The sequence below is a fragment of the Crocodylus porosus genome, unplaced genomic scaffold, assembly GCF_001723895.1.
Source record: "Crocodylus porosus isolate Cpor-Errol unplaced genomic scaffold, CroPor_comp1, whole genome shotgun sequence".
Taxonomy (NCBI): domain Eukaryota; kingdom Metazoa; phylum Chordata; order Crocodylia; family Crocodylidae; genus Crocodylus; species Crocodylus porosus.
The window spans coordinates 178271210-178295909 of NW_017728886.1; the positions used below are offsets into that span (position 1 = coordinate 178271210).

The 24700-nt window shown below is 39.1% G+C and overlaps 1 protein-coding gene and 1 long non-coding RNA gene across 2 annotated transcripts in view; one reads left to right on the forward strand and one right to left on the reverse strand.

The window, feature by feature from the left end:
- Nucleotides 1-16034, forward strand: part of SPIRE1 (spire type actin nucleation factor 1) — a 170568-nt gene extending 154534 nt beyond the window's left edge. The window contains exons 10-17 of the mRNA XM_019545681.1: nucleotides 543-624; nucleotides 996-1138; nucleotides 3641-3814; nucleotides 7319-7456; nucleotides 9328-9398; nucleotides 10548-10575; nucleotides 10666-10802; nucleotides 11812-16034. Of these exons, the coding sequence (XP_019401226.1) occupies nucleotides 543-624; nucleotides 996-1138; nucleotides 3641-3814; nucleotides 7319-7456; nucleotides 9328-9398; nucleotides 10548-10575; nucleotides 10666-10802; nucleotides 11812-12070 (1032 nt within the window). The 3' untranslated portion in view covers nucleotides 12071-16034. The remainder of the gene's footprint in view (nucleotides 1-542; nucleotides 625-995; nucleotides 1139-3640; nucleotides 3815-7318; nucleotides 7457-9327; nucleotides 9399-10547; nucleotides 10576-10665; nucleotides 10803-11811) is intronic.
- On the reverse strand, nucleotides 13622-21344 carry LOC109317171. Its single transcript, XR_002102996.1, has 2 exons — nucleotides 20866-21344; nucleotides 13622-18710 (listed from the first exon to the last, which is right to left on the reverse strand). It is a non-coding gene; the product is annotated as an uncharacterized LOC109317171 (long non-coding RNA).
- Between the last annotated feature and the right edge of the window lie 3356 nt (nucleotides 21345-24700).

Here is a 24700-nt window from a genome sequence, read left to right on the forward strand (position 1 = left end):
AAGTGTCTTTAAGCACAGAAGGAAGGAGAAATGCATGAGAATTAGAGATTAGAGAACAGTGCAGTAAAGATAAGTGATTAGATTAATTTGTCTTTACTGAGTCATATGTTGTCTTAGGGTCATGCTTCATTCCTTTGGAGACCAGAAAAAGCCACGTGCTTGTTTCTTGCCTGTATAAAATAATAAACTTGAACTAATTTGGCACTGTGCTTGAAAACATCTGCTAGGCCCTCAGTATCCAGAACAGTTACTTAAGGAAAAGGCAGATTACAACACTCAGGGTCTATTCTTGATCTTTATAATGCAGTTGAATATATTGAGCTCTTGAGCTGTGCGCCATACATTCCAATTTGCAGCAAAAAATATACTTGAAAAGATGCTTACACAAGACTGCCTAACTTCAGCATTTTTCTTAAAGTCTTTTAGAAGACAAGTGGTTTAATGATGTGATATACCACTGACATTGTTAGTTTTGCATGTAGGAGTAAGAGAGAGAGACTGAGTATGAGGAATTCTAACTCTTCCAATTTTTTTGCTCCCAGGAGGAATCTATGCACAAATCAGCAAGCAGCAGCAGTGCGTCTCCCACACAATTGGAAGATGCTTCTCAGGAGAGCAGAAGGAGTAAGTGCTCAGTATCTAGACAATCCTGTTTAAATAAAACGCAGCTAAGCTGTTTCACTCTCCTGACTCCTGTTGTTTTCTGTCATATGAGCTTTGCCTGAATGTCTTTTGCAAAAAGATGGAGCAGATTGGTGTTAATTGATAAGGCTGTTCCTAGAGTAAGAAACCCCTTTTTTGTGAGTGTGTTCATTTCAGACAGGTTGAAAATGTTGTCCATTGACAGCTGCATGGAGATACTCTGTTGTTTTGGCAACTATTTGTGACATCTAACCATTGTTTTCCCCCACCAAAACCATGGCTATTATCATTGCTGAACAATACTATTTCATAGTTCTTTCATTAGAGCTAACTTCTGCTGGTTGACTCTTTAGTGCCTCCGAAGTTCTTGCCAATATCGTCTACACCTCAGCCAGAGAGGCGGCAACCTCCTCAGAGACGACACTCAATTGAAAAGGAAACTCCAACTAATGTGAGACAGTTCCTGCCACCTTCTAAACAGAGTTCAAGATCACTTGTAAGTAGTACAGGGTTATCGTTGAATGTTGGCTATAGAGTGAGAAGGCCAATGACGCTATAGTTGCGATAAGAGAGAGACATTTTCTAGTAGTTTATATAGAATTAAAACCTGGCTACAGTGTTATTAGAGCTGAATCCAAAGCAAGATCCCAGTTACAAACCCAGTTTTAGACACTGGGGGGATTTTTAGGGGAATTCAGAATTTGAACTTCCTCTAAAATATTAAACCAAACCTCCTGGGTTCAGATAACTCAGGGCTTTGAAGAGATTTGGCTTCTGATTTGAGCTTTGTAACTGAGGCCTATTCATTTGTTTTTTAATTTCAGCATGGTAAAGAAACTGACCTACCTTATAATTGACAGATAGTTCATTTGAAATGACGCAATGTCAAAGCAGTCAATCTGTGTTCTTATTATTGGAGTATTGTCATTCATGTGTAAACACATGGAACAGGGGTTCTCTTCCTCCCATGTTAATAACTAATACAGTTAAAATTTCTGTATGTAAAAGATGTCAAGCATCTATATCAGTTGTGACCACATTGCATTGTTGGAGTCACTAAGGCAAAAACTGTTTTGCTACTTGAGAAGAAAGCACAGTACATTTGAACAAATAACTTTAATTGAGAACTGTTTTCCTGCAGACCATAAATGGCACAGGAGATGAAAAGTTGGCTCTTTGTCCTGGCATGATGAATACAGCTTTGCCACTTTGTGTCAGATGCCCAGGTTCAGTTCCTAGTCTCTTATTTTCCTTATCACCCGGGACTCAGCATGCTGCTTTGAAGTTTTAGCATATGGTAGATTTACGGAAGCGTTCCCGGTCTAAAAGGGAGGGAGTACCTGCCAGTCCTTGCTCTTATTTAAGTGGCACTAATGGGCTTGGAAGGGACTCCGTGTTACTTTTCTTTGGCCCGAGAGAGTGGCTGACTATAGTGCAAATCCATCAAGGTGAGAAGGTTGAAGTGTAGTAATTATGTAGTCTTCAAATATACCGGGGAAGGTTCACCCACTTCTCTGCAAGGAATAAATTGGCTCTCTTTACCACACTTCTACCCTGACTACAATGTATGATCCTATGTGAATGGCGTTCTGGAGTCCTGGCTCGCAGCTTAAGGAACGCGCAGCGCAGCTAGACTTCTTTGCCCAAGCGTTAGCTTAAGGAGTGACTTGAGAGGAGCGTTTCCCTCAGGGCTGCTTGGGACACGAGCAGTGAAAAGAGAATTTTGTCCGTCACTCTGGATCACGAGATGTTTTTACTTGGGGAACTACAGGTTTTCACAGGCACATCATTAAAAGGGGAAAAGCAATATGTCTTACCTCAAGGTGTTGACTGTTTTACACTTTTCAGATATCTAAACAAGTTAGATTGGGGCAGGCAACCCCCAGCTTGGGTGCCAGTGTAGCATGCGAAGGCATTTTGCTGGGCATGCGCACCTTGGGGTGGACAGTGGGGAAGGGGCCAGGGCTACACTGCCGCAAGGATCAGGCCCCTCGTGTGTCTAGTAAAACCAATACAGTCAAATTTTAATTGGCTTACACAGAAGTAGAATTGAGCAAAAGCAGGAAAATATCTGAAGGAGTCCAAAATGTGTTACATAAGAAATATTCAGAGCATGCAAGAATGATTTGTTTTTTGGTTTTTTATTTTCTTTACTTCTTAAGGAGCTGGCCCTCCCCCAGCACACTTGCTAGCAACATTTTTGTGTAGGAAAAGAAAATGGTGGTGATGAACTTTTACTGACATTTTTTTCCTTAGCTGCTGATGAATTTATTTGTTAATCTTAGCAGTTTTTTCCCCTCATGGTGTGCACATTTATTCAGAAGAAGGTTTTTTTGCTTAGCTCAATACAGTGTTTTGGTACTGTGACTGTAAATTAGCTAGCCACTGCACCCTGACATAAAAGTCCTACTCATGAAAGCTGCTGTCTAGTTTCTGAACTGGACACTAGTTCTTAATACTGCAGTTCCTTGAGTCAGAGCCACAAAAAATTAAATATATTATTTTCTTTTTATTTGACTTCACACTTCTTCATCCCTTCCTCCAGGATTGATGGAGTTTCATTTCTTATCATCTGTTCCAGTGACTGCAGTTCCCCTTGAAGGTGAAAGAGCTCATCAGTAAATAGACCTCAGTGTCAGTGAAAAGCAGGCAGACCATTTGTGGAGCTTTTTAACAGGATTAGCAAGCAACTGTTTTGCACACGGTGTTTTTGTGAACTGACCTTTCAAATGCATTGAAGGAATTAGTGCTGAAGTTGGTTGGGTGGGGAGGAGAAACAAACTCAGAAAAATTGGTTACATCATTCACTACTTTTCTGAGAATTAGTGTTATGGCATGCTTATTGATGTTACTCAGCTTTGTACCTACACAGTAAGATGCCACCAGTGTACATGTTAAAGTGTTTTTGGTTTTTCTTATTTTCATTAGCCAGAATCCCTGCTAACATTGTCATTTATATTTCGCGTTCCTTTTTCTGCTTCCTATATCTATTGTTCAGGTTCCTAGGATAACCAGTCTCTTTCCAAGGACGACTTTCAGGCCACTTTTTTCAACCATACAAACAGCTTCTTTGTTCAACTCTCATCCTTTTGAAGCAGCCATGTTTGGGGTGGCAGGGGCTATGTATTATCTCTGTGAGAGAGCTTTTACCAGCAGGTGGAAACCCGCAAAGGTTTGCCTCTTTCTGCTGGCTTTGGAAATCTTTACAAGCTAGTTCCCCATAAGGGGAGCACTTCCTAAGCTGTGCAAGAATTAGCAGCTTAGGTTGCAACAGTAGTCCTGATCGATTTGACTTTAGAATTGATTTCAGTGTTTGTAGGATACTTATGTTTATCTACATGCTTCAATTACTTATGGGGGGAAAAGTAATCAGTTGTGAAAGGACAGCAAACTAAAAATGCAACATCACAAGACTGTCAGTAAGACAATTCTTAAAGGCACAGTTTATAAAGATCCTGAAACCTAAGCAAGTAAAACTATTGGTATTATGATCCTTGAACTAAGGTGAAACGATTAAGATGTTGTTGCCTTAACATTATATGTGGTATTACAGAACACAATGCCATTTGTAAACCTAATGTTACTTGAAACACAAAAAATGGTTTTAAAGCCTTTGTAAACAACAGAACTTTCAGTATTATTAGTGCTAGTCTTTTCCAGGGTAAATGAACAAACCACTTCAGAAGAAAACATAGGAGCTTCTCTACAACCATTTTTGAATCAGATCTTTTTAAAAATTTGGTATATAAAGATTTGAAATTTGGTATATTTTTCCTCTCATTTATGGTCTCAACCAGAAAATGAAATTAGAAACCTACTGCAAAAGAGAAATTAGTTTAGAGATATCCAGCCAGGTTTTGCAAACTGAAGCTGTTTTATATTAAGTGTCAAGAATTTAAAAATGTTTAACCTGAGTTGCATAAATATGTGGTTCATCCAGCACTTGATCATTCAATACTTAACTGTTGCAACTTATCTGCATAAGTGGTGATAAGTTTTACAATACATGTGGTATGATGAATGTACTGGTATGGAAACATATACTACTAATAGATGTTAATAATGAGTTATTTAAATGAATGCATATGAAGAATGATCTGCAAATCACTTATTTCATTTTATGGCTATATAATTAAGATTGTGTATTGTTCTAAATATAAATTTATCCACAACCACGCATTTTGGTGTGTGCTGTGACTGCATGTTCAATAAATGGCAAATAAATCCTTAACAGATTAATGGACAAAAAAGTACTTTTTATTGTGACTTTTTCTCTTTTAATAATAAGACTTTAAAATTAAAATGGGTACAAACCCAGAAATACAAGGAAATTCAGAAGTCACATTCTGTCCTTAACATAATCTACTGTGCATCAGTATTACAGGGGACATAGGACGTACTGCATCCATGTAAATTCTGAGTTTGAGCTGCAACTCTAAAAGTTATTATTTTGGTGAACTTTAGTCAATTTTGGTGAACTTTAGTCAGTAGCTTAGTTTAATTTCTATTCATTTAATTTCAAGACTTTGGAAGTTAGGTTGAAACTAAATATTCTTTTGAGAAGAAAAATAATCAAATATTCTGCAGAATCAGCCTGGCAATTAACTTTTGTTTAATGTTGCATTAAAGTTTTGTTGTCCTTGTTTAACCTCTCAAATTAAAACATTAGCATTTAAAAATGTTAGCAATTTTATTTTTTGCCTGGTAGCTATTCACACTTGGCTTAAGGGGTTTTTTTATTGTTGGAAGAACAGATCCAAATCATTTTCCTGCTACCCAAAGTACTAGACATACAAATCTTCAATGTAATAGCACATTCACAAATTAAATAAGCCTTTACCAGGGCTTTAAAAATGCATCATGTCATGTATTTATCATGTGTCATCAACTGTGAAAAAGTGATCTTTAAAAACATCATAAAAAAGATTTTGTTGCCCACAAAAATAATTAAATCTGATGCCAGGTACATTTTTGGAGGGGGGGAAGGGATTCCAGTTAAGAAATAGCTTTTTAAAGACTCAAAATTGTAGTCGATTAAAAGCATGCAGTCCTGTTTACTGCAAACACCACCTTAATATCTCACACTGTAGAAAATAAGTTTCCTGCTGACATTTTCTGCCCAACATTTGCCCATCCACTTCCTTCCCATCCTCCCCAAAGTCTGCATACTATGCATCAGTGCTATTTTTATGGAAAGGATCTAGAATGCAATACTGACAGCTGCTGGTTAGCTGAAAGGTTGCTAACAAGCAAAGGATTTGTTTTGGGTGGGTTTTTTTTGCTTGTGGAGTTTTACTCCTCTCAGAGCAAATCACAGTTGGATTTGGCATGGTTTGGGTTTTCCAGAAACCCAAGCTTCCTCAATGAAGAAGCAAACTGGAAAATTGGCTGTTAAAAGAATCCAAAATTAATGTAATTTTAGCTGTTTGTGGATACTTTTAAGCAGGGTGAAGTTTCTGTGTGTTTCCTTTCTAGATAGGTAAGAGAACAGTTCTTAAAAATGTGGTGGTTCCTAAATGCTAATGTTTGCCAGGGCTGCAACACAGATCTATTTTTTTTCCTAATTGAAAGACAGAACAGAATTTGAATACTACCTAAATTGAATACCACTTTATAACTAATCTGAATGATAACATTGCTATCTAAATTATATTTCAAAACTACCTGTACAGTACTGCCAGCAAAGTGTTTGTGAGTACAAAACTTTCCTGTATTTATTCAAAGAACATTACATTGCATTGTTACTTTACAACAACTGAAAAGGTGCACAATGCCTAAAGGGATGGACATTCCTAGTGCAGCATCTGTCTTTCTGTTAGAACTGTGTAATCAACTAGAGGGCTGGAATGATGCTTTTTATTCTGTGGTGCCAAAATTAGATGCTGAATGTTCAATGTTGCAATTACCTTGAAAGAACATACTTAAATATATATGGAAATTTCTCAGATAGGAAGTATTTGGAACCTCTGAGTAGTTCTCTGTCAGTAAAAACACAATATTGAATTAACCATTTTGCCCAGCTTTATATTTTAACAGTATTTTCAGAAAATTTAAATTGCCATTTTTGTCATTCTGGGTGGAAAGGAAAGCCATACACATTCATAATTTTGGCATAGATTTTCAAATATATGATTATATCAACAATCATCAATGTGTGGTACCACTGAATAAAAAAAAAATCTCTTAGAGTGGGTTACTAACTGCTTTCTTTGGCTATTCTGGGCACCACAAAATTTCAGAGAAGTGGCTTGTTTTTATAAACAACACACTTCCAAGGTCAACAGCTCTAAGCACTGCCTTTTTATAACTGTATAGTAAATCACCCTATGCCCTATTAAATGATAAAATGCATTATAATTGGTTAATAATAATAAATTCATAATAAATAAAGCAAGCAAATATATGCAGGTATCAGATGGTGTGTGCTCAAAGAAATAAACGAGAACATTTCTCTTGTTTGCAGTGCTGTAAAACCTGGTTATCAGACCATTAGAATTGCATTTAACCAGTCTCCTACCTGGTTTGAAGCTCATGTGATGCCCATAGATCAGCCAATGCTACTCCAGTTTGAATGGTGAAATCTTCTGTCTCTGAAGTTACTAACCAGGTGGCTGGCTTTCTAGGTTGGATTCTGGAAAAGATGGGCTTCATAGTAATATCAATTTTTGACTTACAGGAGGAATTTTGTTACCCAGTGGAATGCCTAGCTCTGACTGTGGAGGAAGTCATGCATATCCGTCAGGTACTAGTGAAGGCAGAGTTGGAAAAGTACCAGCAGTATAAAGATATCTACACTGCCCTTAAGAAAGGAAAGGTAAGCCTGGTTCAGTTATTCCACTGAGAGCTCTTAATGAAGGAGGTGGATCACATGTGCCTTATTAGACGGATTCCAGTTTGTGAAAACATAGAACGTGGAACCGGAATGGAGATTCCAGGGTTTTATTAGTAATTGATAACTCCAATTCTCATTCTATATTGATGAAAAGGAAGTACTAATAAAATGCCTGTAATGGTAAGCATTTTTCTTTAAAATTCCCAGTGAAATCAGTAAAATCTGCCACAGTTTGGCCCAGTCCCCCTTTCTGGATGGACAGCAGTATGTTGTGAGTAGTCCCAACAGCTGGAGTCCCTGTGCTTCTAAGCCTGCTGGGTCTGGGTAGTGACTGGTCAATGTTCGTATATCTAGATTCCAGCTATACCTGATATTGTTTTTATGCAGTAGTACTCCATTATCTAGCTGTTTAGACCCCAGAACCGATGACCCAGCTGTTCTGAGTACCTAGGTGCTTAGGTATGGTTATTAAGTGTTCTACCACACTGGAGCACTCTGAATTTCTCCTTTAGCCCAGCATGCAGGCAAGAAGTACAGGCTTAGTGGAAGGATTTAACCATGGGCCTTTAAACAAAGGACACTAAAAGTAACAAATCTTTGAAAAACAAAAAATCCCGAACATAGACCCACACATCTGATCTCAGTCTGATCATGGGTTTGGTCAGCATACTTACGCTAGGCAGACAATAACCCCTTCATGGAGAGTATTCGCATGTTATGTAGTGTCTGTCCTCAGGGGTCAAGTGTCCCCACCCCCTTCTACCATCGTTCCAGTGTGTAGAGTGTACAGAGATGATTAGAGCCAATGGCTCTACATTGTTTTGTGCCCACTTCTCACTTTTAGTTATTCACACAGGTGTTGAGTCCCCACTATAAAATGGATGTTCTTATCTACAAGGAACATTGTAACACTTGTCAGTCATATTCCAATAATAGAAAGTGGAGCTTTTGAAACCAGATAAAGTTAAAAAATGGACACACGTCCAATCTTTTGCAGAGTTTTCCGTATAGAATGAGTACTGATCAAAGCCTTTTTATGAAAAGTAGACAATCAGCCACGTCAGTAAATTCTTCTGATTAATTTGTAATGAAGTTGGTGAGGAATCTTTTCTCCTGGGTTGGCTGATTTATTACATTCTGAATTTTAAAGCAAGTAGGATTATTTTAAGTTTCCATTGTTCTCAAAAGATAAATAAACTGCATATGCTCATGGGATGTTGAACCTTAGGCATGACTTATAAGAAGCAGGAGCTTGTAAGTAGCCAGCTAAGATGAAACAAAAATTGCCAGGGCAGTCATACATTTTGAGACTTCATGAGGGGTGATAACAAAGAAACCCATCTATCAGTGTACTTTAATTGACAGAGTGCAGATCAGAAATAAATATATGTATTAACCATGTCTCCATTCCTTCTCCGGAACTCCTGCCTATTGACCTAAGAGTAAATGCATCTTCAGTCTGTTTTTTCAAAGGCTAGACATGTGTCATATATTTAAGGGTCACAAGGGACTGTTTTAATTTAATCTGAATTTGTGCATAACAGGCATAAAACTTAACCCAATAAAATGTGAGTGTCCCAGGCCACAGCTCCTCTCTGTTTTTTTTTAAATGTCCAAATGTGTTTGAAAGAGTAGAAATCATGGAATTGTACCTCTTTGTTCCTGCTCTGGCATTTCTTTTTCTGTGAATAGATCTCCTCCCTCTCTGGTGTTTAACTTCTTGATATATTTATAGAAAACAACACAAGGGGTCTAAGAACCCAAGAGGAAGAAAAGCTGTTTATGCTAAAGGAAGGTGCTGGCCCATTGCACTTTGTGGACTCTAACCTTGTGGACTATTCTGTTTTTATTAGCTCTGTTTCTGTTGTCGAACAAGGAGGTTTTCTTTCTTCACATGGTCATATACCTGTCAGTTCTGTAAGAGGTGAGTGTTTGACAGCTGATACAATATTATAGTGAAATGCTAGGATTCATGCATTGGAAACCTCACTGTTTCTATGTTTCACCATTGTTTTCTTTTTTTTTTAAAGTGCAGTTGTGAACAAATTAGTATATAACAATGGCTCCTTTACTGAATATGCTATTCCTGTTGCATAGTCTGTGTTGTTCAGATGTTAAAATTACATGAGAGAAACGGTACTAATAAGTTAGCCCTGCAAAGCCCTCTCAAATGTGGGGAGGAGTGAGTGGGAATCTATGTAAACTCCTGGTTCATCAACTGCAGAATCTTTATTATTGTGTTTACTCTCATATTATGTGCATCCTTTACCCAAAAATTAACTGTCTAAAATGGGTATGCATGTTTTAAGTGAGGAAGCTGATTTCCATGCCAGAATGGAGGCGCAGGGATGGCTGCCTGGTCATTGCTCCTTGCTGTCTAGAGGCAAGTGAGGGGGGAGTCTGCAGCTAAAAGCTACTGGCTTAGCCAAAGTTGCTGTCATTTCAGCAATGACTGTGACTTGGTTCAGTCTCTAGCTTTTGGAAGAGCAGGTGACACTGATTGTGTTCCACTCAGCTGAAATTTAGCCATGACGGGAAAAATCTTTTCTTCATTCTACCTTCCCAAAACAAGGTGTGTATCTTATTTGGTGGTTTCTGATGCATGCAAAACTGGTATTTGCAGTGACATGCTAAAATGCTAAGGAACTCCATTTCCCTTTCAGTTTGCAGCAGTGGCAGCTGCAGGTCGGGGGAATGTTTACTTCTAAAATAAGCAAGTTTTATAATGATAATGCAAGAGAGAGTATATCAAGAGCTCCAGGTTGTCATTGATTTTATTATCATTTTTAAAGAATATACTAGCCTTTATTTAATGGAGGGAGGGGGTATCATTTATATTTCTCGTCACTATTTTGTTTGTAATCAGTATTTCTTGGCCAGGCCTTTTCCTGGGTTTAAGCTTCAGCTTCAGATTGGAGACAGAATAATAAATCAGCTTCAGAAATAAAATGTATGGATTTTAGAACAGTTCGTAGAAAACAGTGTAAATCCTGAAAGTTTGCATTCCACAATATTTTATTTCAGTATTATTTTTTTCAAGTTGAATGATTTATACTTTTACTTTTCTACACAGGCCTGTATGTTCCCAATGTTGCAAAAAAGTAAGTTAAGAAATGTACAATTTGTCCCTTTCCGAAAAGTTCTCTTTGTTAAGGATATGTCATATTCTCATTTTCCTGTTCCCATAATAGATGCGATTGCCATCAAAGCCATATTCCACCCTTCCTATCTTTTCTCTTGGACCTTCTGCCTTGCAGAAAGGAGAAAGTTTTATGAGACCTGAAAAACCATCTACCAGCCATCACCGGTCACTGAGGAGTATGCCCAGGTGAGAGACCTCCTAAGTTTAGATGCATGTACTTTGGCTCTTGATAATATCATCTTCCAAGGTTAATAATAAAAGAGATGCAATTACTTGGGTCTGTTTTTATAGTTGGTTTTAATTACTCAGTTTTAGTGGTGTCCTTATAGAAGAAGGCAGAAGTCTGAAAATAAATTGTTTTCCTTATCAATTTTGCTTTCCCATATGTTAAAAATTGAAGCTTTTCTTTTCATTTTAAGAGAAGGCAGATACTCATCTTGATCCTTTTCATTTGCCAGTCAAGAAATATAAGCTTTATATATCTATATAGAAGTAGCTGACATGGTATTAACAATATCAGTCTATATTGTGGTTGAAATCTATACTAAGACCAGAACAACTGCATCCATGCAAGACACCTACAGAATACTCTAATTTTTTTGTAGTACAGATGGATTCTTAGAAGGAAAAACTTACAGCCTGGGATTAGTAACTAAATAAAAAAATTTCCTATATTGAGTGATCACTTGCACATATCAAACTCATTCTGCTTCTAGCCATGAATTTTCTTCAGTTTGGCCTTGACAAGATTACAGAATAACATTTTGAACACAGGCTGTTGTTGAAACCAGCCACAGAAATAATATGGAAAAAGAGTCTTTTCTGAGATGATCAACTACACTCCTGTAAAATCTGTTCAAGCCTCTCTGTGTTAATCACTTCTGCCATGGTGTTTGCAGATAATATAGCCGAGTAAGACATCCATTTAGAGAGTCAGAAAATCCTTTTTGCCAAATCACACTTTTCACTAGCCTTCAGTGAATAGCTGTATAATCTTACTGATATCTTCCCATCTCCATCCTCTTTCTGCTATCTTTCACCTCCCCTGGTTATGGAAGAGGGGGCAGCAATGTTTATGTAGTCTCTTGTTTTTGGAAGTGTCTCCATTATGACCCAAAGATGGGCTAAACTCTAAATAATGGTAATTAACTATAAATAATGGTAATAAGTAAGGGACTGCTTCTGTGTGTCTCAGGTTGCCCTCAAGGTCCAAGTCTGTGGATAAGTCAAACGAAGAGCTACAGTTTCCCAAGGAGTTAATGGAGGACTGGAGCACCATGGAGGTGTGTGTGGACTGCAAAAAGTTTATTTCAGAAATCATCAATTCAAGTCGACGCAGCCTCTCTCTGGCCAACAAGCGAGCCAGGTTAAAAAGGAAAACACAGTCATTCTACATGTCGTCCCCAGGAACCTCTGAATACTCCCCTTCTGAGAGAACTATCAATGAGATCTGAACCCTGTGCCTTTTTCTTTTTCTTTTTGTCTTCTTGAGGTCCACATCTGTGAGAGATCAACTGATTTTCTTTCTCTTTGTTTTACTTACTGGGCTTAAATTTGCATTAGGTGGCAAAGTTTGCTAGTTCATGGTTTCCAGAGATGCTGAATAATACATTCATGTTTCTGTAAGATGGCTACAGGTCAGCCAATAATTCATATGCACTGGAGGAAAATGATATTTTGAAGTGGTTGCCTCTGTGCTTGGAAGCTAGAAAGCCTTTAGTTGCCTTCAGGTTTTTTTTAACCAACGTTTGAATCATTTTCAGGAGAGGCGCTGAAATGTATGCCTACTGGAGAGCCAAATCTAGCAAGGTGTCAATGTTAGCATAGTTTAAGCAGTAAGTCATATTGGCATTATCAACCGAATAGTGTTCATGTTCTAGTTTATATGGCACACACAGCCATGTACGCTACACCAAATGCCTAGCGTGGGCTGTGTAGCTCGTGTGGTCTCTTAGCACAAAACCAAGAACAATTCATGAAGGGTTTAGAGTGATCTTTCTTTCAGCTCTGAGATCATGGTTCAGCATGGGACTTAATCTGTGTTCCAGTGCAAAATTGGTGTGTGCCCAAAGGAGGGGGTGGTCATTTTCCCTGAGCTGCTGTACTTCTAAGCCCTGGCATACTTGTAAGTGTCTCCTGTGCAGGTCTTAGTAGTTTTCTTCTTATCTTGAATGTATTATGATTATTGATGGTAGCAGTAGTAATAGTAATACTTTTAGTAGTAGATAGAGCTGTAGACTTTATGGGGAGGGTGGGGAATAAGTGGGGCTTCTAATTTTAACTGAATTCCTGTAAGTATGTAACATGGTTACCCAGCAAGAAGTGTGGGTAATGTGTATATTTGTATTATAGTGGAATACAAGCACTACTATAATTATGCGCCTGAGATCGTATCCATTATAAACCCCATTTTTTCTGGGGTTTATAACTTGGCTGTAAAAATTGGTATCCTGCTGAAATTTGGGACGACTGGGTCTCAGATTGGGAAGTGCTTCATTTTTTCTTTTACTTTTTAACACACTTACAAAAAAGCCATCCTGGCTGTTTAAAAAAATTCCAGTAACGTTACAATGTTAGTTAACATCACATGCTTTTTTGCACTTTTTATACGTTTGGAATGTTGTATTGTTTTGTTTTGCTTTTTTTAAATTAAAACAAAAGCAGAGCTTAGGCCATCATTTGGAGCTGGGTCATTTTGGTATTTAGAAAACAAAATTAACATAGCCAAGTTACTAATACTTGAAAATCAGCTACTGTATATACAGTAACTTTTTCATACATTTTAATACCCAGAACCATATTTAATATCTATACAGCACTGTATTATAGAGTGATAACATAAGTTTGATCTATTTATTAACATTTCTATACTACAGATTGATGAGAGATACCTCAGAACTGCTCCAAAGTAGCTTATGTAATGTAACCAAGGTCAATTTTTCTTCAAAATCTAAATACATATTTTTAAACAAATAGAATCTCTTGTCTAAATATTACGCATTTTAAAAAAATCATTAGGGGCCAAATCTTCTCCCCAGACTTATAACAGTCTTTTAAGGAAGGATTCTGGCTTAATGGCTAGAGCCTGGCTTCTACCATCCACAAAACAATGTTAGAGCCACTGTGTAACTACTGATACACTGTCCTTGCAGTGTGGAAAGGCAGCAGTCACTTGCTCATCTCTTCTGGAGTTGTATCAGATTCTGCCCTCACCTTGCATGCAGCAGAACTATTCCAATTCCACTGTCAGCCTGGTTTCTCTGCCACCCCATGTGTACAAGATTTCCCCTTTGAGGCATGTTGTCATGTTAAATTGTAAATTCCCAAACAGTTTAGGAGTTCTCTGTCATGCATTTAAGTTATTCCTGAGATGCATGGCCCAAGGACCCTCAAGCCCATCTTTATTTCCTTTTGATCATGTTTATATACAAGAGCTGTTTGCCCAACGACACAACATGCTGTACTGCTGCTAGGGATTTGACTGAAGCAGGTAGTAGGCATTGCAGCTGAGTCCCCACCTTGAACTCTTCCTTTGAGGTATAGAATAGCGCAGCTGGGATAGACCTCTATTTTGGGAACTGGGACAGTGCACCTTGAACTGCAGGGTTTGGGCAAGATAAGTATGTAGGCTTGCAGAAAGTGGGTAGCACAGAGCAGTTCACCTATAATGAGGAAGTAAAATTCTCCTCAAGTCAGGTGCTGACTCTTAGAAGTCACTGTCTTCAAATCAGGTGAGCTATTTTTCCCTCTTGTTTCTGTGCCAAAACAAATCCCTGCATCCCTTCCATAATATGCCCAGCTGATGAGCACTTTTCAAGGAAGTGTATGCCATTTTGCTTTAAACACTGCCTGTTCTGTTTACATTTTCCTCCAGAAATGGTCCCATATACACAGCACAAATCTAATACAGCCCTTCTCCTAGTCCCATGACAAAAGTTGCAGGAACAAGATGCATGTTCCTTGGCATCTCTCAGGTCTCTGGCCTTTGGAGCATCCAGCATTACTTTTCTTTGTTGAGAGCATTGCAGGGGTGGCAGAGACAGTGGTCCTGTAATGCCCTGGAGCTAGTGTGCATGTGATGCAGTCAGATTCCAGTTATGAAGGCCCTCGATCATCCAGGAGAAGTGCCTCCCCTGCTGTGTTCCCTTCTGCTAGTGAGTCTCCCCGTTCTCTCCTCTATTAGTCCTGCTTCCCAGGGGATTGAGGCCATAGAGGAGAGTTAATGCTGCTGCTAGCACTGTAATGTATTATTTACTGTGTGTGTTACTGTCGAATGTAGGAGCCCACAGCATGGATCAGGACCTCTTCGTGTTAGGCACCAGATAAGCACAGAACAGACTCACTCACTGACTGCTGGCTTTTTGTATAGCAATCTGCTGTTACAGGAGGGCACTACGATGCAGCAGGTGGCAGCTCCCAGCCCTGCCTTGGCTGGCCTGCCTACCTAAGTTCCTTTAGGGCTGTATAATGCACAATACACAACCTTTCAAAAGCACCTAGAAAGGGGAACCCTGACAGACAACTGCCACTCCCCTCTTTTTTCTTCCCCCACCATCATTATTCCCATCCGTACTGTAGAGAAATAGGCCCTGTACGATGTGCCAGCTGTTAACGTGGCAAGGCATGAGTAAGGAATGGGGTTCTCTTGGTCATGTGAAGACTGAAGGACCTGGAACTGTGTGCCGTGAGTAAGTTGCCTCTCACACCAGTGTCCCAAACCCCCATCCAAGTGGCAAGGTTCAGTCCACTTTGCCTCCGTACCTCTTGAAACTGCCCATAGTGCCCTATTTATGGTTTAAATTTCATATCAATATCAGAATATAAAAACAAAAGCGTGTAAATACTATATTTATTAATATTTAGAAAGCTGCCATCCCTTGAGCAATGGGAATTGACTTTCCCATGAAGATTTAAAAAGAAAATTAGTCTTATTTATATGTATATTGACTATTATTTTATTAGACTTAAAGTTTTGTGCCTCTCAAAGTGAAACTTGGAGGCCTGCACTCTGTAGACATTTTTAAATGAATTTCTGTTTAAAAGAATGTGAGATTAGCACAGGGAGCTCATTTCCGGGTTTTAAATCTTTTATTTTTCTAACAGTGTTAATAAGCCTAGGATTGTTTTAAGTGTATCATAGGAGACCCAAAGGGTTAAACAAACAAACAAAAAAGCTGTTGACAGTGCAATGGTCTTGTATTTTGTATATGAACACAGTTGTTAAGAATTCAAAGCCAGCTCAGCCTTGCAAATAGCTGTGATGAAAATAGCAAGCAGGTCTTTTTTGCAGCTCCTTTGTGTATAAAATCTAAACTTTCTAAACATTCATAGTGACAATATTGCTTATGGGTTTTTCATTAAGTCGTTTATTAAAAAAAACCACATTAAATGGGGAAAATAAAATGCCTTTCCATCATAGTCTTTGTCTGTGTTAATTATTCATATGTAAGCAATGGTAAAAGTTTTTCTATAAGTGCTTGTATAGTTTGGCAAAGGTCACATGGCTTTTTCTTTTGGCAAAGAAATGTGAATGAGAATGGATGAGTAACATCAGAGCACTTGCTGGGCTGCATGAAAGGAAGGAAACATGACAAAGTATTCTTAGAATAGCAATAAAACTGTGTGTCATCCAAATCATGATTAGCATGCAGAAAAGGATAACCATTTCCAACCAAATCCCTTCTTTGTTCAAAATGTTTCCATATCAAAAGCTAAAGATCTGTACATAATTTTGACTATTCCTATATGCATCATTTCTGAACTTTTCACAACCCACTGGCCTTTTTTGTGTTTATCTTCGATGTGCATTGTGTGAGAGGCACTAGGAGGCATTCAGAGATGACCAAGCAACTAACTGTTTTCTTCCTTCTTCAGCATTAACTTTTCCTCCTAGTTTAAAAAAAAAAACAACTCCAATTTTAAACTGCCATGGTTGATGTCTTCATGCCTAAGCACATCTAGCAGTTCTGTGCGCCTTTTCGGAATGTCTTCCTTATGATCTCAGTCTCATTTGTTAAACAGTGACACCACATGGGGGGTAGGGAGTTGTACCTATGTATTCTAGTACTGCAGCATACAATTATACTACCAGAAAATTACCTGTCATATTCATATTGAAAACATCATACTAATCTGTTTTTTGATTTGATATGTAGATACTTCAAGTTAATGAGGGGCTGGTGACTGTTGATTCTGTGTAGTCCGTTATGATTTGGTGAATATGCTTTCAACCTGTCTTTTACACATGACAACAAACATATCCTAATAAGAAAACAGCTGGAAAGTGGTACTGGACCAGTCCTATAAAATATAAAACTAGACCTTGATCCTCCTTTAGAGTGTAGTTTGTAAATAAAAGACGATTAGCATTGGTCTCATTACAGCATTATCAAGCCCACCCTAAGGTTGGGAGACTTTGGAGCTAGATTTTTGGCTGTCTCTCACAGGAGATGTAGTCTGAAATGGGGTGAAAGGCTTGAGCTATGTAGGTTCATCAGGAACTGCAAAGGATGGGGGTGGAGAATACAAAGTCTGCTTGTATTCCCTGCATGGAGGGTATTCTCTAAGGGCTTCAGCATTGTCCATTTATGGAACCCCTAGGTGAGTTGCAGGAAGTCTTTGCTTCTATTTCCCAGTCTGTCAAATGAAGATAACAATGTGAACCACACTTAGTAAAGCACTTGGAGATCTATGAATGAAAAGCTGCAGTGTTATTGTAGCATTACCCTTTACTGCAAACTGTCTAGCTTTCTGTGTGATACCCTATATCCAAAAAGACCAACAAATGAATAGAGTTCCATTTAATGAAAACTTAAGACCCTCACTTGCAAATTTTAACAACAAAGCCCAATTACTTATTTTTCCTGTGCTACAGCCATAGTTGAACCCCATTAGCTGTGGCTTGGAACTATTTTCAGTTACTTTTAAATGCTGGAATTGAAATAAGTAGTTTTCCCTCGGTGTTTTTATTTTTGATTGTATATTGATAATACAGTCCTGGGAATTTGCAACAGCTTTGGTAATAAACAGGCCACATGGCATGATCTGGTCTGTTTTAACTACCTTTGCACCCCTCTGTGCTAGGCCAGCCACCAATGGAAAGTAGAGCATTGTTAGGCCTTATTACTCTGCTGCAGGGGTCTCTGCAGCAGCTGGAGATGACAAAGACCTTGGCTAGTGGCCCATCTTATGCCATTGGAGGATTTCTGAGAGCACAAAGCCACCTTAACAGACCAGAGATTCTGAACAGATTTCTAAAATATATTTTAGTTCATAAAACTTTTTAGATTTACAGTAAGACTCTCCCCATACTGCACCTTTACTGTTTAGCAAAAGTTCTTTGTTTCAAAATAGTTTCTCTTATGGAGGCTTCCAAGCTGTCCTCAAATTTTTCATTGCACAACAGCCAAAACGAGTGCTGCAAAGGTCTTCTGTATACCTAAGAGTTGTCCCACGTTCTCTCGCTGTTGGGCTAGCACCAAGATGTCTCCATCAGTGGAAACACCTTCATAAAGTAGTCAATGGCTTTTTTAACAGTGTGGCACCTAGATCAGAAAAGGAAAAAGTACTTGATCCTATAGAGAAGACCAAATCTGTTCTCAGACTGACACCAAGCAGAAGTTACTCCACTGAACTAAGTGGAGTTGTGTATGCAAAAATATTCTGAGAGGAAAATCAGGCTGCAAGTGAGTGTGGGTTACATGTGGTGTGACACAGCAAATTTGTCCATTAAAGAAACATAACAAGTTTCCTGATCACAAAGATTTGTGAATTAGTTTTGAATTTAAAAGGATACAACAAAATATACTGATCAGTTAAAGCTAAGCAACAACTAAATAATGAACAAGAACATTTTGTGAACCAGTGTCTTTGCTTCTGTGTTTTTGCACTTAAGGCTAATTCGCAGAATGTTTAACTTGCAGTTCCTACTGTAGTCACGAGAGCAAGCAAAGCCAGGTTTTTTCAAGATGTCAGTTGTTCAGCAGAACTGATCTTCAAGTGAGTGTTCCAGGAATAATGAGCTGAGTCTTATTAATGAAAGAACTTCCCCCATCTTGCATAAGAGATGCAGAGATGGGTTTCTGAAGAATAGTCCTAAAGTAAATAAAGGGATTTAGTATAGCTTTTGGAAGCCATCCCCAATTTTAGATGTCCCTAGATTAGAAATGGATAAAAACTGCAGAGGCGGTAAAAATACAATAATAGGAGTAAAGCAAAGCAGGGAAAGACCTGTTTAGGTCATTAAAACCACAGGGACACATCCAGCATGAAGCTGATGCTTGCATTTTTATTTCTTTGGTATATAATAGAAACAAATTATCTTACATTTTACACGCCTGTTAAGCCCTTCTAACAATATGGCAGATGCTGAATTAATGGACCACATGTTGTGCTATGATGCTTAAGAATCCAGTTACCACCAACTTCCTTGTCACAGTGGCATGCTAAAAGTTAACATTAGTACAGCAGGAGCAGAACAGGCATGGCAGTAAAGGCATTATTGGTCTGGCCACTAGGAATTTGCAGGGCCTAGTGTAGAATGGGCAGTGTTCCTCTTGCTGTATTGTTTTCTTTCAAACATTTGTTTCCATTGAAAGCATTTGATAAATAAATTTTAAGGGGGAGGGTGGAGCAGTTCTGAATTGGATACCTCTATTAATACAAAAACTTTTGAACTAAATCCAAAGGGCCTTGACAGCACTGGGTGCTTGTGTCTGAGGAGTAATACTTGATACTGCTCTTCCATTGGGAAACCTCAAGTGCTCAACAAATTCCCAAGGTCCAGATCTTGAAGCCAGGACCAGACCCAAGTAGCTGAGCAAAAAGGAAGAATTGATGTAGAGCTCATTATAGGCCTTATTCCCACTCAGTAGTTGGGAGTGGTCTCCATCAAGGGGAGGCCCCTGTAGCAAATAGATCTTCTGGACTATCGTTTGGAATTTCCTACAGTGCTACGAAAGATGTGGCATAGGCAAGTGTCGGTTTGCCTCGTGGCCTGCCTCTCAACTTGCTGTGAGGGAGGTATTGTGCTCAGTGAAGGAAAAAAAAGATGAATGACCTAAAGTCAAATGGGAAGTTTGTGGCAGAGCTGGGAATTGAGTGCAGGTTTCCTGAGTCAGTCCCATGCTTGACAAGTAACCAATCTTCTTTCCAGCTCTCCAGATCAGGTAAAGGGCTGTATTTTGTTACTGGATAAACTGTTTCAGTTTTCTTCCACGTTCACACCCACTACTTGTAGTTTGCTTTGTTCCAAGCAAGGGATTTAACTGAAAGCTAGAAGCAAAAAGACACTCAGAACAAAGACTGAAGCACCCTCAAACATAACTTCTGCAAGTATGTTTGTGAGCCTTTGGTCTTATTTGTCAGTATCTGCTCAGTATCGGGTCTAATACCTATGAGACTAGTTGTCATTTCACATTCTCTTCAGGCCTATGGATGTTTGTATTTAATTTACTACTGTGCTTACTAATTTCACAATTGCACTTGATGTTGTCTCCTGGGCCTAGCACACAGTTTGATGGCAGGCAGCCCACACTGCATGCACTGGGTGAGTTCCACCTTGGAGTGTGCAATGGGCATCTGATGCTAGTAGAAGGGGTTGGAACTTGACTTTCCAAGGAAGAGCAGAATAAAGTATGGAGACTATCCCTCAGATTTAATTTCATAGTGTAATAAAGCACAAATCTGCCCCCTAAAGCACTAATTTCTCTACTTTCTTTATCTTCCTGTGTGATGTCACTGTGCATGTACTTCTGTATGGCGTCTGCTACACCAGAGCATTCGACGTAAAAACAAGAAAGGCAATAGCATTTTTTCTGCTTGTTTTCCTGTTATGTGATTGAGAAATGCAGTTTCTTGTTTATGCATTACTAATAAATCTCTTTAAAAATATGTATTGTATTGTCCCAGCTTTTCTGATGTGGTATTTCCAGATCATCGCATTCTGCTCAACTGTTTAGTGATGGAGGCTTTCTGACTCCTGGGATAAAATGCTTAACTTCCGTTCTTAGCTGTAGAGGTCCCTGTTGTAGACTTTAAGCTGCTCCTGTGCAGAAAGGCAAGAAAGAAGAGCCTATACCTGTTTTTCTCCTTAATAGTTTCTTTTACAGCTTGTGTTTATTTATGAACATTAAAAATTAGATTCTTAAATGTTGGCCAGTGGTAAGGATAAATGCCTTAACTTCTTGAAAACTACCTAGAAAAAAAGAGTAGTGAAGAAGGATGGGCAAAAAAGAAAGGCAACACACACCTGTATTGTTTGGAAAGAAGCTATTGCCTGATTCTCAACCAGTAATCTTAAGAAAAGCAGTGATGCATGAGCAAGGGGCTGGAATTGTAGCCCAGCATGGATTTGTAGAGTCCAGCTTTCCTGGTCATATAACAGTTCCTTTTCACTAGGGGACATTTAAGCAATACATGATAAAAAAAAAAAACCTCACTCCTGTGCCCCAGATAATGCATGGTAAGCACATCCTCATTACCAAATGAGGTGACAACTGAGGTTATCGATATTGAAATCATTAAAAATAACCACTCCTTCCATTTGTTCTTCACTGAGTATGCAACTGTTTATAATTGCCATTAGGTCTGTGTTAGAGAGGCAAAGTGCTTAAACCCTTGGCCCCAAATAAGCTTCAGATCTCTGGTGCAACCAAGAGACTGTCCAACCACTTTAAAAGTGCAGTGGAGTGCAGCTCATGCCCCATTTGATCTTTGTATCCATTTATCCATTATCCCCCCCCTGCTGAAAATCAATATAGGCACCCTACTATGTGGAAGTCCACTCTAGAGGATTCACAGCACCGTGAGAAGTGTCAGATAGGCTATATGGTTAAAAATTAAAACATAATTTTGGAGTATTGCCAAATAAACTTAAAAAAACATATCCCTTTTCTCCACTCCAGTCCTATACAGCTGTCCTTCTCTCATCCACACAAATCATTCCTCCTACTTATTCTAAAAAGCTGATCTTACTACCTGTGCTACAAACTCCACTGGTAAAGAACAGCTGCAGTGTACAAACAGTTTGATCAAACCCAGCTGTCTGCACGTGTATTTGTTTTTTGAGAAGTTGAAACTGGTTTTCAACTAGGTCTGTGAAAGGGGTTGCCCACTTTGTAGCAAAAATTAGCTGATATCACTGGACTTGTCACCAGGGGTGGGGGTTGTAACCACTATGAAACACCACCACAAAGACAACACACAATGGTTTGGTTTTTTCGTAGTCTGTGTTACCGAGTTAGCACTACAGATGTGCCCTGTGCCTTACAGATGGCAGTCTGTTAGGTTTACAAAGGTGAGACTCTACACATTGCTGTCTTCTTAGTAACAAGACTTTCAACATTTTTTAAAACAAAAATAACTGCAAGATAAGCTAGCCTGACTCCTTCCAATAATGTATTAGCATCAAGTAAATAATGTTCATGTGTTCTGTTTTGTAACAGTTAAAATGGTTCTTACCAATAACTAACTCATGCAGGAGGCAGGAGTCCTGTAGCTGGTTCCTTTAGTTATACTAGCTTGTTGACCACTCCTTCCAGTTTGGCTTAGGTTCCGTCTGTCTGTACAGCTCCCCATCAGTGAGAGTTTTCCCACTTATATATAGTGGCTGCCTGGTGCAGGTTAGAGCAGCTGTTGTATCCATTGTGAATAACCTTCAGAAAAATGTATGTTCTGACCTGTCAGTGACTACACACAAACATCCAACTGACAGTAATGTATTAAATTACAGAATTTGCAGCTAACACCAGTACTGCTTCAGTGACAAATTCTTAAGACTTGGACTTTGTCTTAAGTGTCATTGCTAAGCTCACTTTAAGGCATTAAAAATCCCATGGTGTTTAAGGATATAAGGTGTTAAATCTGCATTAACTACAGCATATTGTACTGTAGACTTTTAGAATAAGACCCATTAAAAAAAACCCTCATGATGCAAGATCACAGCATTTCCATTTAAAACTAAATCTAACCACCTTTGAATCAGCCAGTAGTCTAGGCTAAGCAAAAGCTTTCAGTCTCTCTCTCAGAACTATATCCTTCCAAGTCATGTTTGCTTTTACTCTGCCTTATTTTAAAAGCAAGTTTCTTCCTGTAACAGGTTGTTTCTGCAGTGCCTGGGCCCAAATCAACATACTAGTGCTTACCCCTGAAATATGACATCTCAAAGTTACTAAGTGCACCTCCTTGGAGAGTTGCACTACTGAAGGACCTAGTTTCAGGACAGTTAGGATACAAGTGTATCTCTGAATTAAATTGTATCTCAGACTGACAAAGGAAGAGCAGTACAAGAGACAATAGTTACAGCTCCAGTGAGAAGCCTAGTCTAGCTGGAGAAGGGAAGGATATTACTGGGGAGTGGCACAGTGACCAGTAGACACCTATCCAAGGGAAGTGATATACAACCAACAACAACTGCAGTACTCACTATATGGCCCTTCTGCACCTTGGGCTTGTACAACTGCTGCTGATGACAAGAGAAGGAACAGACTGAAAAGGTAGGGTATGCTAAGGACTATCCAATCAGTCTGCCCAGCTTGGCACCTAAACAGACTTAAAACAGCTAAAGCTGAAGGGCAATCTGTTGCTCTCCTGTCCCAAATACATACACAGCTGTATGGAGAGCAATTCCAGAGCACAGAAAGGGAAGCAGAAGCTTACTCCTAGCAGAAAAGCAGATACAGGCGTGTCATCTTTGGCAATTCTATACCTGAGAAAGTTTCACAGGTTAAATTGAAGAGAGAAGAAGCAGCAGTGACTGGTGGCCACAATGGAGGGGGGATGGTTGGGAGACACTGAAAAACCTTGAACAGCTTAAGGAACAGCCCTCCCTGGCAGCAGAGGCCAGAAGCAAGTAGGGTCTGTTCTTCTTCCCCCAATGTAGCTAGGTCCATAGGCAGGGCCTGCAGGTCCAAAGGAAGGAATATCAACAGAAGTCTAAAGTTGCAGCAACCAGGAAAGAGCTACAGCATGGAACTACTTGAACCAGAAGAACAACCCAGCAGAGGATGCAGGCAGCTGCTAGGAAGCTCTGGAGTGGCTCAGCTACACAGGAGCTAGGAGAAAACTGCTGGGAACTACAACAGACAGTGCTGTAGAACTATAGGCCAATTTCTGGGAGCGGGACCTGCAATAATAAGGGGAAAAAAATTCAGAAAAACCCACTAACTGGTCTGGATAAAGAAAAGCTCTGAACCAGCCTATAGCCTGCCCTGAACCAGGACTAGGAGGAGACTAGGAGTGCTGGCAGGAGGCAGACTGGGACATCACAGAGCCCTGGAAAAGTAAGTGGTAGCTAGCCATGTTGCTAGCTGCACCCTAATTGTAGGACTCCTTAAGCAATAATAATTAATGTTTAACATAGCAGCTGTCTAGAGAATCCTTGCAATGCACCTATTTGATACATGGATGCTCAGCTAATTGCAAGGGGCTGTAAACACCCTAAGATTGGACTGTTTACCACCAGCAAGAGGTACGTATTGGAATGCTGTACCACAGCTTTCCCAGCAGTCACCTGTTTAATGTCTCAATCATTTGTACCAGGCTGCCATGACAGACCAGAATTTGTAACATTTCTCTGTGCTTTTCCCCAGGAAATGACATCATGCATCTCTGAAAGCCAGAGACAATTGACTTATAATAGCACTATGCAAATTAAGACATTTAATTCTGCAAGCTGTTATTGGGAGGATACTCTGTCAAGCCTTAGTTCCAAGCATCTACACCACATAGGAAACCCTTCCCATCCACATAGAGAGACGTTTTATGAATTTAAAAAACAAACAACCCCCCCACAGAAATAAACTGGCTCTTTAGGATGATACATTTTGATACAGTTCTAACTTATGTTTGTATTTTAAAAGCCAGCAACTTAGGCATTGGTACAGCTACCTATATTTATTGGTTAGTTTCCCCCAACATTTTCAGGTACCCAAATCAAAGCAAATCGAATAATTTCTTCTCTTGTCCACTATTTAAAAAAAATGTGCAAATCCAACTCAAAATAGACTTCCAAAACCATTTATTTTCTGCTTGCACAAGGAAACAGCTCTTCATAACACTGTCCCTTTGGTCTGTGCACAACCCCC